General features: G+C 41.0%; 1 protein-coding gene across 1 annotated transcript in view; it reads right to left on the bottom strand.

Annotated features, from left to right (window-relative positions):
• Positions 1-16,427, bottom strand: part of NEK11 (NIMA related kinase 11) — a 121,381-nt gene that overhangs the window by 66,110 nt on the left and 38,844 nt on the right. The window contains 1 exon segment of the mRNA XM_032630706.1: positions 15,796-15,961. Within this exon segment, the coding sequence (XP_032486597.1) occupies positions 15,796-15,961 (166 nt within the window).

The following is a 16,427-nucleotide window of genomic DNA, read 5'->3' as shown; positions in this document are numbered from 1 at the left end:
ATGAGTCCATCTTATAATGTTAGATCTAACATTCCATGAGGAAAGCATAGGGGACATTCCATTTTATTACATATTTTTTAACAAAAATTAAACTACAGTAGAGTCTATCTTAAAAACCAGACTCCACTTGGGCTTCCCTGGTGGCGCAGTGGCTGAGAGTCCGCCTGCCGATGCAGGGGACACGGTTTCGTGCCCCGTATGGGAGGATCCCTCATGCCGTGGAGTGGCTGGGCCCGTGAGCCATGGCCGCTGAGCCTGCGCGTCCGGAGCCTTTGTTCCGCAATGGGAGAGGCCACAGAAGTGAGAGGCCGGCATACCGCAAAAAAAAGAAAAGAAAAGAAAAGAAAAAAACCAGACTCCATTTAACCCACTTGCTCTGTTACTCATTAGTGTACGTTCTGTTTGTGAACTGTACTCACCGTTGCCACAAAGGACACAACTGGCACTATTGGCAAACTTTGAATGTGGAAACTTTATTAGAAAATAGTATTGTATCAATGTTAAATTTTCTTAATTTGAAAATTGAATCATAGTTATGAAGAGAATGTTCTTGTTCTTAGGAATAGACACTGAAGTATTTAGGGGTAAGATGCATGATTATGTAACTTTTAAATACTTAGGTGGGGAAAGAGGTGGGGAGAGAATAAAACAAATGAAGTGAAATGTTAACAACCCCCTTGAGTTAAGTCGAGTATACTTTCTGGCCCTCTGTTCCTTCATCTACTAGGAGAGGGAGACTGGGCTGAACTCTTTCAGTATTATTCACACTGTGAGCCATGAAATTCAATGAGGAGTGGAGCCTGGCATCAGAAAATGTTATCCAGTGAATCTGAATGAAGTGTTTGCAAGAGTTCTTTGTATTTAAAATAAATAAATAAATTAATTCATTAAATAAAATAAAAGACAGAGGAGAGCCTTCTCAGAGCCTGAATACAGTGAGACTGCAATGTTCAGAGCATACACAAAGGGCAAAACAATCTCAGGATTTCAGGGCTGGAAGGAGCTTGAAAAATTGTTCTCCCTACTTCTTCATTTTAAAATGAAAGCGCTTCCCCTGATTAATTCTCTGGGCCGACATCTTCAGATACAGTTCCCTCACATTCTTCATCTCCTTTAACTAAGGTTCTGAGACATCCTTCCAGTGGACCTCAAAATTTTGCATGTATCAGGCACATTCAAGTTGCTTGTTTAAAATGCATATTCCTGGGCTGCATCAACATTGACTCTGATTCAGTAAATTAGGAGAGGACCAAGGAATCTGTATTTTTAAAATAAATTTATTTATTTATTTATTTATTTTCTTTTTTGGCTGCATTGGGTCTTCGTTACTGCGCGCAGGTGTTCTCTAGTTTCCGCGAGTGGGGGCTACTCTTCCTTGTGGTACGTGGGTTTCTCATTGCAGTGGCTTCTCTTGTTGCAGAGCACAGGCTCTAGGCGTGCGGGCTTCAGTAGTTGTGGCACGCAGGCTCAGTAGTTGTGGCACACGGGCTTAGTTGCTCCACAGCATGTGGGATCTTCCTGGACCAGGGCTCGAACCCATGTCCCCTGAATTGGCAGGCGGATTCTTAACCACTGTGCCACCAGGGAAGCCCGGAATTTGTATTTTTTTAACAAGCATCATAAGTGACTCTGGGACAGGCCATAGACTGCACTTTAAAAAAGTGCTTCTAGGGCTTCTCTGGTGGCGCAGTGGTTGAGAGTCCGCCTGCCGATGCAGGGGACACCGGTTCGTGCCCCGGTCTGGGAAGATCCCACATGCCGCGGAGCGGCTGGGCCCGTGAGCCATGGCCGCTGAGCCTGCGCGTCCGGAGCCTGTGCTCCGCAATGGGAGGGGCCACAACAGTGAGAGGCCCGCGAACCACAAAAATAAAAAAAATAAAATAAAATCACCCTGTGTGATTATGTTAAAAAAAAAAAAAAAAAAAAAAGTGCTTCTAGATAATAACACAAATGGGCCAAATATTTACTATCTCACCTATTAATGGGAACATTTTGTCCAATAGTTTGAAAAATTCCAAAGGCAAAAGATGTATTTGAGAAAGTCTGGGTTGAATAAAAATTATTTTATAATATATTTTTAAATTTGTAAATGGAGTTCATAAAAAGTGGGGAAAATGTCAAACCACGTTATGCTCTTAAAAGCAAAATAAGAAGATCCAGTTTTTAAATAGTTACTAAAGAATGCCATGTAGTATTGTGACATGTATGTCTTGAAAATATAACTGAGCACACTTGGGTTTAGTTGCTAATTTTCTTTCAAATTCTTTTAGAGTAAGTTTTCTTCCTGCTGAGGTAAATGTACATAAATAAGAATAAAGTGGTAGAATTTATTTTTTTTTAAGAAGTGACATGAAATAACGCTTTCACCTATAAATCACTGGACTGTTTTTTTAAAATAAACTATTTGGAGTGTTTTATTCTGATTCTATTTTTGATCACATATTTATAGAAAGTCATATATCATAGCTAAAGCCACACTCCAAATGCCAGAAATTCTACTGGGCTTATGAATTGCTTGACATTAGTGCATTCATACATTTCTCTTAAATGAAACTAGTTTTGTTTTTCAATTTTTACATCAACAACTTTAAATAAAAATCAGTGGCCTTATTTTTAAACTTTTTTTTGTGAAAACTTAAAATATTTCATAGTTTAAAAAAAGAAAGTAAATGGAACAAGTCAAATGATTTTACTTATGATACAAAGATCACGAACAGATCAGTTTAGGTGTATAAAAACACAAGATACATACTATTTACCATCTTCTTTAGCTGAATAAAGTCTAGACCCATAGGACTGGCACAGTGAATTCAGGGAGGCCTACATAGCCAGGCAGGAGCTGCCCAGGAAAACCGGAGGGCTCTGATGGGAGGCACCTCTCTGAAGATATCTCTAGTTCCCTTAATCAGCAGCAATCCCAGCAATGCAGACCACTGAAGACAGCCCTGATGTGTGGACACCTGGAACTCACACTGGGAAGGATAATGCTATAGACAATGTTCGTGTCCCCAAAAATGCATATGTTGAAATCCTAACCCCACAGTGTGATGGTATTAAGAGGTGAGGTCTTTGGGAGGTGAATAGATCATGAGGGTATAGAGCCCTCATGAATAGGATTAGTGCCTTTATGAAAGAGACCCCAGAGAGTTCCCTCCCAGCTTCTGCCATGTGAGGACACAGCAAGAAGACGGCCATCTACAAACCAGGAATTGGGTTCTCACCAGACACTGAATCTGCCAGAACCTTGATCTTAGACTTCCCAGCCTCCAGAACTGTGAGAAATAAATGTATGTTGTTTATAAGGCACACAGTCTACGGTATTTTGTTATAGCAGCCTGAACGGACTAAGACAGAAGGTCACTAATCAATGCCACAAAGATCAATATACCAGGAGTGTCTCTCATTCGTGGCCTCAGAGAGAGCTTCAGCAGTGGCTTTGAAGGGCAACAAAGGGTTTGTCTCTAACGGTAGACCCAAGACATCCAGCATGAAGCTGTAAGGACCCTCTGAGAACCAATAAGCCTGGTGGTGCATGTCATTGCCAAATTCACTTGTAAGAGTCTACAGAGACTCACTAGAATTTCAACATTATAAAACTCAACCCAGTTACTTGGTTTATTTAAACAATTTGCATAAATGAGAAACATAAGAGGAGATTTAAAATGTTCTTTTTATATTACAAACAGATCCTTAGAAAGTATTTGCTTGAATGTTGCTATTGGACCCATTAGTGTTTAAAATTTCCCATGTTTCCTCCTTCTGGCATGAATCCTCACACTAAAGGCTGCAAGCCAAAAACTCAGAGGTAAAAATTAGCTCGCCTTCTAGAAAACAACCTGGGGGAGAGTGAGGTCACACTGAAATAATGAACTATATAAAGACAGCTTCCATTGTTGACAGTCTATTAGGAGGAAAGGTCTGATAGTCCCTTTTTTAACTTTATTTTAACTCATAAAGTTAACAAATTAACTTTATTATTTCAAATACCTATAAAAACCTAATAATATACTAAGTGTTGTTTACTCTATCTTAAAATTAGGATAGGGGTCAGAAAAATGAAATAACTTGTTCAAGGAAATGGACCAAGATTTGAACAGAAGTCAGTGTGATGCCAGAGTCCACACACTTTCTACTGTTTCAAACCCTATCCAGTCTACTATTGATAGAAAATAAAATAATTAATTATATTATCATTACATTAAGACATATGTGTGTGTACAAATTGATATACATGTGTTTCTATGTCTATGTATATGTATGTATTATATAGAGATAGATAAAGATACAGAACATAAGCAAGAATAAGCCAAGGGAAGCAGCAGGTTTCCCATAAAACAGGATGATCTGGTGGACATGTGCACTGTGAGATGTTTACCACAGTCAAGTTGATTGACACATCCAATATCTCACATGATTCCTGTGTGCATGTGTGTGCATGTGAGCGCGCACGTGTGTGTTGAGAGCACTTGAGATCTACTCTCTGGACAAATGTGAAATGTCTAAGTGCAGTATTGTTAACCATGGTCACCATGCTGTACATCAGGTTCCCCAGAACCTGTTCATCTTGTAAACAAAAGTGTGAGCTTTATATTTTGCATAATTCACACAGACAGGCTTGATTAATGTAGCTGTGTTAAAATCAATGTTTAGTTTAGTGCCACCATCTGAAACATGTTTGGTTAACATTGTTGATATGAACAATAAAACAATTCATCTCTATTGATTCATGTCCAGGTAGAAGTAGATAATTTCATGCTTGGGAAGGTAGGCACCATGAACTATTTGGTTGACTCTATTAAAAATATATATATATATATATATATATATATTTTTTTTTTTTTTTTTTTTTTTTTGCCCTACGCGGGCCTCTCACTGTTGTGGCCTCTCCCGTTGTGGAGCACAGGCTCCGGATGCGCAGGCTCAGTGGCCATGGCTCACAGGCCCAGCCACTCTGCGGCATGTGGGATCTTCCCGGACCGGGGCACAAACCCGTGTCCCCTGCATCGGCAGGCAGACTCTCAACCACTGCGCCACCAGGGAAGCCCTGACTCTGTTAAATATTAAGGGACGAATAGGAGAAATCCAAGTAAAAGAAAAACAGGAGCAGCTTTCCCTATACCCCTGTGATCCTGGTCCTGGTCCTGGATGAAATCCAACATTCCAGCCATGTGATTGCCAGAAAATCACCTCTCTGGGTTCCCATTTCCTCATCTACAAAATATAGTTTATAGATAAGAATCCACTTCTTCAAAAAGGATGGGGGCATGTTTAGAGGACACAAGAGCCAATCTGAAGGAGCCCCACTAGCCGAAGCTGGACCAATTTGAGAAAGAAAATTAATAATGACAGCATTGGGCTATAACCCATAGAATAAAATAAATATCCCTGAGTCCATACTGATATAAATAATTGAATAAAGACATCAATGGAGGAGAAGGAACAGTGGAATAGCTCCTTCTAACAGGAGAGCCCTAATTAATAAATGTAGAAAGAATGAGGGAAATACATAATCACCATTAGGCAAATATCACAGTAAAAACTGCTCAAGGAAACTACCACTGAAAAAATGCTAAAATCAGGGCATGAAAGTTTGAGGAGAAACAGGATAGAAGGTTGCTCAGGGAGCCGGGAGAACGAGGCAGGTAATTTTCATGAATAACAGCACCCAGCTGGTGGCCTGAGCAGAAAACCACACCCACCAGCAGAGCCAGCCAGACTCCCCTGTTCTCAGCTGAGCCTCATCTTTGCTGAGTGCTCCATAAACACTGACATGGTTTTCTTCTATGACTATATTTTTCTGTTTCCACACTGGCCATTCTCCCTTTTTTTGCTGTTCTCCGCCCTGGCTGCCCATTAGAATCACCTGGAGAGCTTTCAAAAATCCTAATGCGGTTAGTGCACCACGACTAGCCGGGAGGGAGTTCGGGGAAAAGCCTGCACCAGCCGAAGAGGCAAGAGACTTTTTCTTCCCTCTTTGTTTCCTGGTGCGCGAGGAGAGGGGTTTAAGAGCGCTGCTTAAAGGAACTCCAGAGACGGGCGCGAGCCGCGGCTAAAAGCGCGAACCCCAGAGACGGGCACGAGCCGCGGCTGAGGGCGCGAGCCCCCGAGACGGGCGCGAGCCGCGGCTGAAAGCGCAAACCCCAGAGACGGGCGCGAGCCGCGGCTAAAACCGCGGACCCAAGAGCCGGGCGGGAGACACTAAGGCTGCTGCTGCCGCCACCAAGGGGCCTGTGTGCGAGCACAGGTCACTCTCCACACCTCTCTTCCGCGGAGCCTGTGCAGCCCGCCACTGCCAGGTTCCCGGGATCCAGGGACAACTTCCCCGGGACAACGCACGGCGGGCCTCAGGCTGGTGCAACGTCACGCCGGCCTCTGCCGCAACGTCACGCTGCCTCTGCCGCCGCAGGCCGGCCCCGCACGCAGTGCCCCTCCTTCCCCCATCCCCCAACCCCCGGCCTGAGTGAGCCGGAGGCCCCGAATCAGCGGTTCCTTTAACCCAGTCCTGTCTGAGCGAAAAAACAGACGCCCTCCAGCGACCTACACGCAGAGGCAGGGCCAAATCCAAAGCTGAGCTCCTGTGAGCTGTGAGAACAAAGAAGAGAAAGGGAAATCTCTCCCAGCAGCCACAGAAGCAGCGGATTAAAGCTCCACAATCAACTTGATATACCCTGCATCTGTGGAATACCTGAATAGACAAGGAATGATCCCAAATTGAAGAGGTGGAATTTAGGAGCGAGATCTATGATTTTTTTCCCTTTTCCTCTTTTTGTGAATGTGTACGTGTATGCTTCTGTGTGAGATCTTGTCTGTATACTCTTGCTTCCACCATTTGTCCTAGGGCTCTATCCGTCCATGACTTTTTTTTAAAAAATTCTTTTTCTTAATAATTAAGTTTAATTGTAATAACTTTATTATACTTTACCTTCGTTCTTTCTTTCTTTCCTTCCTTCCTTCCCTCCTTTAGACAACGAATCACCCTAAATTGAGGAGGTGGTCTCAGGGAGCAGGATTTATGATTTTTCCCCCTTTACCTCTTTTTGTGAAGGTGTATGTGTATGCTTCTGTGTAAGATTTTCTCTGTATAGCTTTGCTTCCAACATTTGTCCTAAGGTTCTATCCGTCCCTTTTTTTTTTTCTAAATATTTTTTAATTCAATAACTATATTATACTTTATTTTATTTTTACTGTATCATCTTTCTTTCTGTCTTTTTTCCTTCTTTCCCTCCTTCCTTCCTTCCTCCCTCCCTCCCTCCCTCCTTTCTTTCCTTCTTTGCTTCTTTCTTCCTTCCTTCCTTTCCTCCTTTCCTTCTTTCTTTACTCATACTTCTACTAATTCTCCCTACTTTTTCTCCCTTTTATTCTGAGCTGTGTGGATGAAAGGCTCTTGGTGCTCCAGCCCAGGAGTCAGGGCTCTGCCTCTGAGGTAGGAGAGCCAACTTCAGGACACTGGTCAACAAGAGACCTCCCAGCTCCACATAATATTAAACGGTGGAAATATCCCAGAGACCTCCATCTTAACACCAGCACCCAGCTTCACTCAACGACCAGCAAGCCACAGTGCTGGACAACCTATGCCAAACAACTAGCAAAACAGGAACACAACCCCACCCATTAGCAGAGAGGCTGCCTAAAATCATAATAAGGCCACAGACACCCCAAAACACACCACCAGACGTGAACCTGCCCACTAGAGAGACAAGATCCAGCCTCATCCAGCACAACACAGGCACTAGTCCCCTCCACCAGGAAGCCTACACAACCCACTGAAACAACCTTAGCCACTGGAGACAGACATCAAAAACAACGGGAACTACGAAAGTGCAGCCTGCAAAAAGGAGACCCCAAACACAGTAAGATAAGCAAAATGAGAAGACAGAAAAACACACAGCAGATGAAGGAGCAAGATAAAAACCCACCAGACCTAACAAATGAAGAGGAAATAGGCAATCTACCTGAAAAAGAATTCAGAATAATGATAGTAAGGATGATCCGAAATCTTGGAAGTAGAATGGACAAAATGCAAGAAACAGTTAACAAGGACCTACAAGAACTAAAGATGAAACAAGCAACGATGAACAATGCAATAAATGAAATTAAAATCACTCTAGATAGGATCAATAGCAGAATAACTGAGGCAGAAGAACGGATAAGTGACCTGGAAGATAAAGTAGTGGAAATAACTACTGCAGAGCAGAATAAAGAAAAAAGAATGAAAAGAACTGAGGACAGTCTCAGAGACCTCTGGGACAACATGAAACGCACCAACATTCGAATTATAGGGGTTCCAGAAGAAGAAGAAAGAAAGAAAGGGACTGAGAAAATATTTGAAGAGATTATAGTTGAAAACTTCCCTAATATAGGAAAGGAAATAGTTAATCAAGTCCAGGAAGCACAGAGGGTCCCATACAGGATAAATACAAGGAGAAACACGCCAAGACACATATTAATCAAACTGTCAAAAATTAAATACAAAGAAAGCATATTAAAAGCAGCAAGGGAAAAACAACAAATAACACACAAGGGAATCCCCATAAGGTTAACAGCTGATCTCTCAGCAGAAACCCTACAAGCCAGAAGGGAGTGGCAGGACATACTGAAAGTGATGAAGGAGAATAGCCTGCAACCAAGACTACTCTACCCAGCAAGGATCTCATTCACATTTGATGGAGAAATTAAAACCTTTACAGACAAGCAAAAGCTGAGAGAGTTCAGCACCACCAAACCAGCTTTACAACAAATGCTAAAGGAACTTCTCTAGACACGAAACACAAGAGAAGGAAATGACCTATAGTAGCGAACCCAAAACAATATATAAAATGGAAATAGGAACATACATATCGATAATTACCTTAAATGTAAATGGACTAAATGCTCCCACCAAAAGACACAGATTGGCTGAATGGATACAAAAACAAGACCCTTATATATGCTGTCTACAAGAGACCCACTTCAGAACTAGAGACACATACAGACTGAAAGTAAGGGGATGGAAAAAGATATTCCATGCAAATGGAAACCAAAAGAAAGCTGGAGTAGCAATTCTCATATCAGACAAAATAGACTTTAAAATAAGGACTATTAAAAGGGATAAAGAAGGACACTACATAATGATCAAGGGATCGATCCAAGAAGAAGATATAACAATTGTAAATATTTATGCACCCAACATAGGAGCACCTCAATACATAAGGCAAATACTAACAACCATAAAAGGGGAGATCAACAGTAACACATTCATAGTAGGGGACTTTAACACCCCACTTTCACCCATGGACAGATCATCCAAAATGAAAATAAATAAGGAAACACAAGCTTTAAATGATACATTAAACAAGATGGACTTAATTGATATTTATAGGACACTCCATCCAAAAACAACAGAATACACATTTTTCTCAAGTGCTCATGGAACATTCTCCAGGATAGATCATATCTTGGGTCACAAATCAAGCCTTGGTAAATTTAAGAAAACTGAAATTGTATCAAGTATCTTTTCCGACCACAACGCCATGAGACTAGATATCAATTACAGGAAAAGATCTGTAAAAAATACAAACACATGGAGGCTAAACAATACACTACTTAATAATGAAGTGATCACTGAAGAAATCAAAGAGGAAATAAAAAAATACCTAGAAACAAATGACAATGGAGACACAACGACCCAAAACCTATGGGATGCAGCAAAAGCAGTTCTAAGGGGGAAGTTTATAGCAATACAAGCCCACCTTAAGAAGCAGGAAACATCTCGAATAAACAACCTAACCTTGCACCTCAAGCAATTAGAGAAAGAAGAACAAAAAAACCCCAAAGCTAGCAGAAGGAAAGAAATCATAAAAATCAGATCAGAAATAAATGAAAAAGAAATGAAGGAAACAATAGCAAAGATCAATAAAACTAAAAGCTGGTTCTTTGAGAAGATAAACAAAATAGATAAACCACTAGCCAGACTCATCAAGAAAAAAAGGGAGAAGACTCAAATCAATAGAATTAGAAATGAAAAAGGAGAAGTAACAACTGACACTGCAGAAATAAAAAAAATCATGAGAGATTACTACAAGCAACTCTATGCCAATAAAATGGACAATCTGGAAGAAATGGACAAATTCTTAGAAATGCACAACCTGCCAAGACTGAATCAGGAAGAAATAGAAAATATGAACAGACCAATCACAAGCACTGAAATTGAAACTGTGATTAAAAACCTTCCAACAAACAAAAGCCCAGGACCAGATGGCTTCACAGGTGAATTCTATCAAACGTTTAGAGAAGAGCTAACACCTATCCTTCTCAAACTCTTCCAAAATATAGCAGAGGGAGGAACACTCCCAAATTCCTTCTACGAAGCCACCATCACCTTGATACCAAAACCAGACAAGGATGTCACAAAGAAAGAAAACTACAGGCCAATATCACTGATGAACATAGATGCAAAAATCCTCAACAAAATACTAGCAAACAGAATCCAACAGCACATTAAAAGGATCATACACCATGATCAAGTGGGGTTTATTCCAGGAATGCAAGGATTCTTCAATATACGCAAATCTATCAATGTGATAAACCATATTAACAAATTGAAGGAGAAAAACCATATGATCATCTCAATAGATGCAGAGAAAGCTTTCGACAAAATTCAACACCCATTTATGATAAAAACCCTCCAGAAAGTAGGCATAGAGGGAACTTTCCTAAACATAATAAAAGCCATATATGACAAGCCCACAGCAAACATCATCCTCAATGGTGAAAAACTGAAAGCATTTCCACTAAGATCAGGAACAAGACAAGGTTGCCCACTCTCACCACTCTTATTCAACATAGTTTTGGAAGTTTTAGCCACAGCAATCAGAGAAGAAAAGGAAATAAAAGGAATCCAAATCGGAAAAGAAGAAGTAAAGCTGTCACTGTTTGCAGATGACATGATACTATACATAGAGAATCCTAAAGATGCTACCAGAAAACTACTAGAGCTAATCAATGAATTTGGTAAAGTAGCAGGATACAAAATTAATGCACAGAAATCTCTGGCATTCCTATATACTAATGATGAAAAATCTGAAAGTGAAATCAAGAAAACACTCCCATTTACCATTGCAACAAAAAGAATAAAATATCTAGGAATAAACCTACCTAAGGATACGAAAGACCTGTATGCAGAAAATTATAAGACACTGATGAAAGAAATTAAAGATGATACAAATAGATGGAGAGATATACCATGTTCTTGGATGGGAAGAATCAACATTGTGAAAATGACTCTACTACCCAAAGCAATCTACAGATTCAATGCAATCCCTATCAAACTACCACTGGCATTTTTCACAGAACTAGAACAAAAAATTTCGCAATTTGTATGGAAACACAAAAGACCCCGAATAGCCAAAGCAATCTTGAGAACGAAAAAAGGAGCTGGAGGAATAAGGCTCCCTGACTTTAGACTATATTACAAAGCAACAGTAATCAAGACAGTATGGTACTGGCACAAAAACAGAAAGATAGATCAGTGGAACAGGATAGAAAGCCCAGAGATAAACCCACGCACATATGGACACCTTATCTTTGATAAAGGAGGCAGGAATGTACAGTGGAGAAAGGACAGCCTCTTCAATAAATGGTGCTGGGAAAACTGGACAGGTACATGTAAAAGTATGAGATTAGATCACTCCCTAACACCATACACAAAAATAAGCTCAAAATGGATTAAAGACCTAAATGTAAGGCCAGAAACTATCAAACTCTTAGAAGAAAACATAGGAAGAACACTCTATGACATAAATCACAGCAAGATCCTTTCTGACCCACCTCCTAGAGTAATGGAAATAAAAACAAAAATAAACAAATGGGACCTAATGAAACTTCAAAGCTTTTGCACAGCAAAGGAAACCATAACCAAGACCAAAAGACAACCCTCAGAATGGGAGAAAACATTTGCAAATGAAGCAACTGACAAAGGATTAATCTCCAAAATTTACAAGCAGCTCATGCAGCTCAATAACAAAAATACAAACAACCCCATCCAAAAATGGGCAGAAGACCTAAATAGACATTTCTCCAAAGAAGATATACAGAATGCCAACAAACACATGAAAGAATGCTCAACATCATTAATCATTAGAGAAATGCAAATCAAAACTACAATGAGATATCATCTCACACCAGTCAGAATGGCCATCATCAAAAAATCAAGAAACAATAAATGCTGGAGAGGGTGTGGAGAAAAGGGGACACTCTTGCACTGCTGGTGGGAATGTGAATTGGTTCAGCCACTGTGGAGAACAGTATGGAGGTTCCTTAAAAAACTACAAATAGAATTACCATATGACCCAGCAATCCCACTACTTGGCATATACCCTGAGAAAACCAAAATTCAAAGAGAGTCATGTACCAAAATGTTCATTGCAGCTCTATTTACAATAGCCAGGACATGGAAACAACCTAAGCGCCCATCATCGGATGAATGGATAAAGAAGATGTGGCACATATACACAATGGAATATTACTCAGCCTTAAAAAGAAATGAAATTGAGCTATTTGTAATGAGATGGATAGACCTAGAATCTGTCATACAGAGTGAAGTAAGTCAGAAAGAAAAAGACAAATACCGTATGCTAACACATATATATGGAATTTAAGGGAAAAAAATGTCATGAAGAACCTAGGGGTAAGATAGGAATAAAGACGCAGACCTACTGGAGAACGGACTTAAGGATATGGGGAGGGGGAAGGGTGAGTTTTGACAGGGCGAGAGAGAGTCATGGACATATACACACTAACAAACGTAGTAAGGTAGATAGCTGGGGGGAAGCAGCCGCAAGGCACAGGGATATTAGCTCGGTGCTTTGTGACAGCCTGGAAGGGTGGGATGGGGAGAGTGGGAGGGAGGGAGACGCAAGAGGGAAGACATATGGGAACATATGTATATGTATAGCTGATTCACTTTGTTGTAAATCAGAAACTAACACACCATTGTAAAGCAATTATACCCCAATAAAGATGTTTAAAAAAAAAAAAAAAAAAAAAAAAGTAATGCAGATGATCCTGGATTGGATCCTGCGTGAGAAAAAGACATTCTTATAGAAATATCCTTTCTAAAGACGTAACTGGGACAAATGGGCTCAATTTGAGTGTGAATTGTGGATTAGATGTGTGGTCCTCAAACTGCAGTGTGCTTCAGCCTCACCTGGTGGGCTTGTCAAAACAGATAGCCAGATCCCACCCCCAGAATTTCTAATTCGCTGTGGCTGTGGTGGAAGCTAACAATCTTATCTCTAAGTAAAGATCCCAAATGATGCTGATGCTGCTGGTCTGGGATCACACACTGACAACCATTGGATTACATACCAGCATTGCATCGATGTTAATTTCCTGATTTTGATCTTTGTACTGTAGTTATGTTAAGGAAATGTCCTTGGCCTTAGAAAACACTCATAGGAGGATTTAGGACAAAGGGGCATCATGTCTGTAACTTACTCTCAAGTGGTTCAGGAAAAAATAGATAGATAGATGATAGATAGATAGGTGATAGATAGATAGATAGATAGAAAGGATAGAATAATAAAGCAAATGTGAAAAAATAACAATTGGTAAATCTGGGCGAAGTGTATATGGGAGTTCACTGTGTCCTGTAACTTTTCTAGTAGATTAAAATTACATGAAAATTAATAATTAAAAATTAACATAAGGAGAGAAAGTTATAGCTTATCATCTAGCTCTGTTCAATATGGTAGCCATCAGCTACACATGGTTATTTACATTTAAAGTAATTAAAATTAAATAAAGTTTAACATCCATCTCGTCAACCATACCAGCCATATTTCATCAGGTGCTAAAGGGTCGTATGTGACTAGCAACTACCATATTGGACAGCACAAATATAGAGTATTACCATCATCACACAAAGTTCCACTGGACAGTCCTCATTACAGTGAAAAATATTTTAAGATCGTGAGAGTCTCTTTGGAAAATTCAGTGTGCCGAGAGCAGCAGCAGAGGTAACAGTAATAGGCATAAGCAATAGGAGTCAGTTGCTTCCCACACAAGATAGTTTATTAACTGAATGGGGCAAAAAGAAGAAAATGATTAAATTATAGCTGATGGATCATAGTGTAGCTATATTTGTAAATCCCTGGGTTTTGCATAGATCAGTGACATATTTGCCAGAGCAGCTGTTCTTACCCACGCTCTGCGCACCTCATCATTTTACTGATTTTCTTAAAAATCTGTTGGATGAAGGAGAAGTAAACACCCAAATGTCCTGGTTCTTTTTCTTTTCTTCCCCCGCTTCTCCTTCAAGCAGGGGAGGGGTAAGACTGGATGGGGGAACTCCCAGCAAGGCTGTGCCAGGGAGACCGTCCTGAAGGGGAACAGCCAAGACCTGGATGATATCAAATTTTCAGATATTCTAACTTTGCTACTGGTTTCATTTTGGATGACACATCAGCTACCATATAAAGCACAGCGAGGCTGGGTTTTGTTGCTATCTTTACTCCTTCTGATTTGCTCCTCCTCCTTCCTCTTCTTTTCCGCACCTCAGACACCCAGCACCCTCTGACCCAAACAGGCCTGCCTCCCCCTCTAAAGAGCATCCTCTTTCTTCCCAGCGTCATTTCTCTTGGACCCCAGCAACACCCAGGTGATGAACTGAATACATTCTAAAGTATGAATAGAACCAGGTTCTCCCAAGGTACATTTGGCTAACACTAGCTCTCAGAATGTTCTGGAAGATACTATCTGAGCAAGCATGTTTGGGTATTCTCTTTCTGACCCAACCCCTGTAACTCCCCTCTCCCTAGCCTCTCAGGAGTGACCGCCCAGACCCACATATGCTGCACCTTGTCAGCCCCAAGCCCCCTCCACCCGGCACCTTTCTCAGCAGCTTCATGTTCACTTGGGCTCAGTAAAATGCACAGCTATTATCACTTGGGGAGAACATGGAATGGCAGGGAAAACTGCAAACACCTGAAGCCATAATTCACAAATCAGTTAATATGAAGGATTTTCATGGGGAAAATGAGCCATATTCCCATTTCCAAGTTTCCATTGGGGAAAATGAACCACAGAGCTAGAACCCAGGACTCAGGATGTGTCCCTCTGCTCTGTCCAGGCCTCTGTTACGGCATTTAAATGTCCATCTAATAATCGAACCGTTGTCGGAGGCTTGGAGAATGCACCCCCCACACACACACACACCAAAAATAAATATGCTGGATTGTTTTTCTGCAGCAGTTCCTCCTTAAAATACATTCACTCTGAGTTTTCCAAGAAAGAGAAACCCTTCATCAGAAACAGGTTTGTCAATTACATAGAGATGATCACTCTTAGCAGCAAGACACAACATCCCAGGTATTTATAGTTCACCTTGTGGTTGGCTAGCTAAACTTCTAAGATGTCTCTTTACAGACAGCTTTTTACTATGAAATATATATATTTTTAAAAATTTATTTATTTTATTTATCTTTGGCTGCATTGGGTCTTCATTGCTGCATGCGGGCTTTCTCTAGCTGCGGTGAGTGGGGGCTACACTTGGTTGCGGTGCGCAGGCTTCTCATTGCAGTGGATTCTCTTGTTGTGGAGCACAGGCTCTAGGCACACGGGCTTCAGTAGTTGTGGCACACGGGCTCAGTAGTTGTGGCGCACGGGCTTAGTTGCTCCGGGGCATGTGGGATCTTCCCGGACCAGGGCTCGAATCCATGTCCCCTGCTTTGGCAGGCAGATTCTTAACCACTGTGCCACCAGGGAAGCCCTATGAAATATATTTTTATTAAGATTTCAAAAAGTGAAGGAGAGTCTCACCTCAAAGTACTCTGTGAAAATGCAGAAATCATCTTGCTCCACAAAGCTCGCATGGAACTTGACGATGGCTAGATGGTCCAGCTTGGAAAGGAGCTGGGCCTCCAAAGTGGCCTGCAGAGTCTCATTTGGACTGAGTTCTCCAGTAGAGATTTCCTTCAGGACCTTTCTGCAGCCAAAAAAAAAAAAATTTTAATACATTTAGAACTCAAAAACATGTTTAATAGATGTGAACAGCGGTGCAGGGCCATCTAATTAATGCCCAGGCTGTGACCTACTCAGAGTTCTGCTATCACTGGTGACTCCTGGGCACCCTGGGTCTGCCTCTGTCCTGGCAGTGCCCTCCACACCTGCGGCCCTAGTTTGGTCACACAGGGCAGAGACAGGGCTAATCTTGAGTGGCGTGGCTGAAGCGGCTCTTCCTCAGCCTCTAGGTGTCTCTGTTTCTGTCTTTTTCTGTCTCTTTGTGTATTTTCTGTCTCATCTGTTTTCCTGTTTCTGTCTGCTTTTCTATTTCTCTCACTATTCCTATCTTGGTATCTTTCTGTCTCTCTCTCTCTCTCTCTCTATATATATATATATATATATGTATATATATATATGTGTGTGTGTGTGCGTGTGTGTGTGAATATAAT

This window comes from Phocoena sinus, chromosome 4 (genome assembly GCF_008692025.1).
Source record: "Phocoena sinus isolate mPhoSin1 chromosome 4, mPhoSin1.pri, whole genome shotgun sequence".
NCBI lineage: Eukaryota > Metazoa > Chordata > Mammalia > Artiodactyla > Phocoenidae > Phocoena > Phocoena sinus.
The sequence above is the reverse complement of the archived record's forward strand: the minus strand, read 5'-3'. Positions and strand labels throughout refer to the sequence as shown.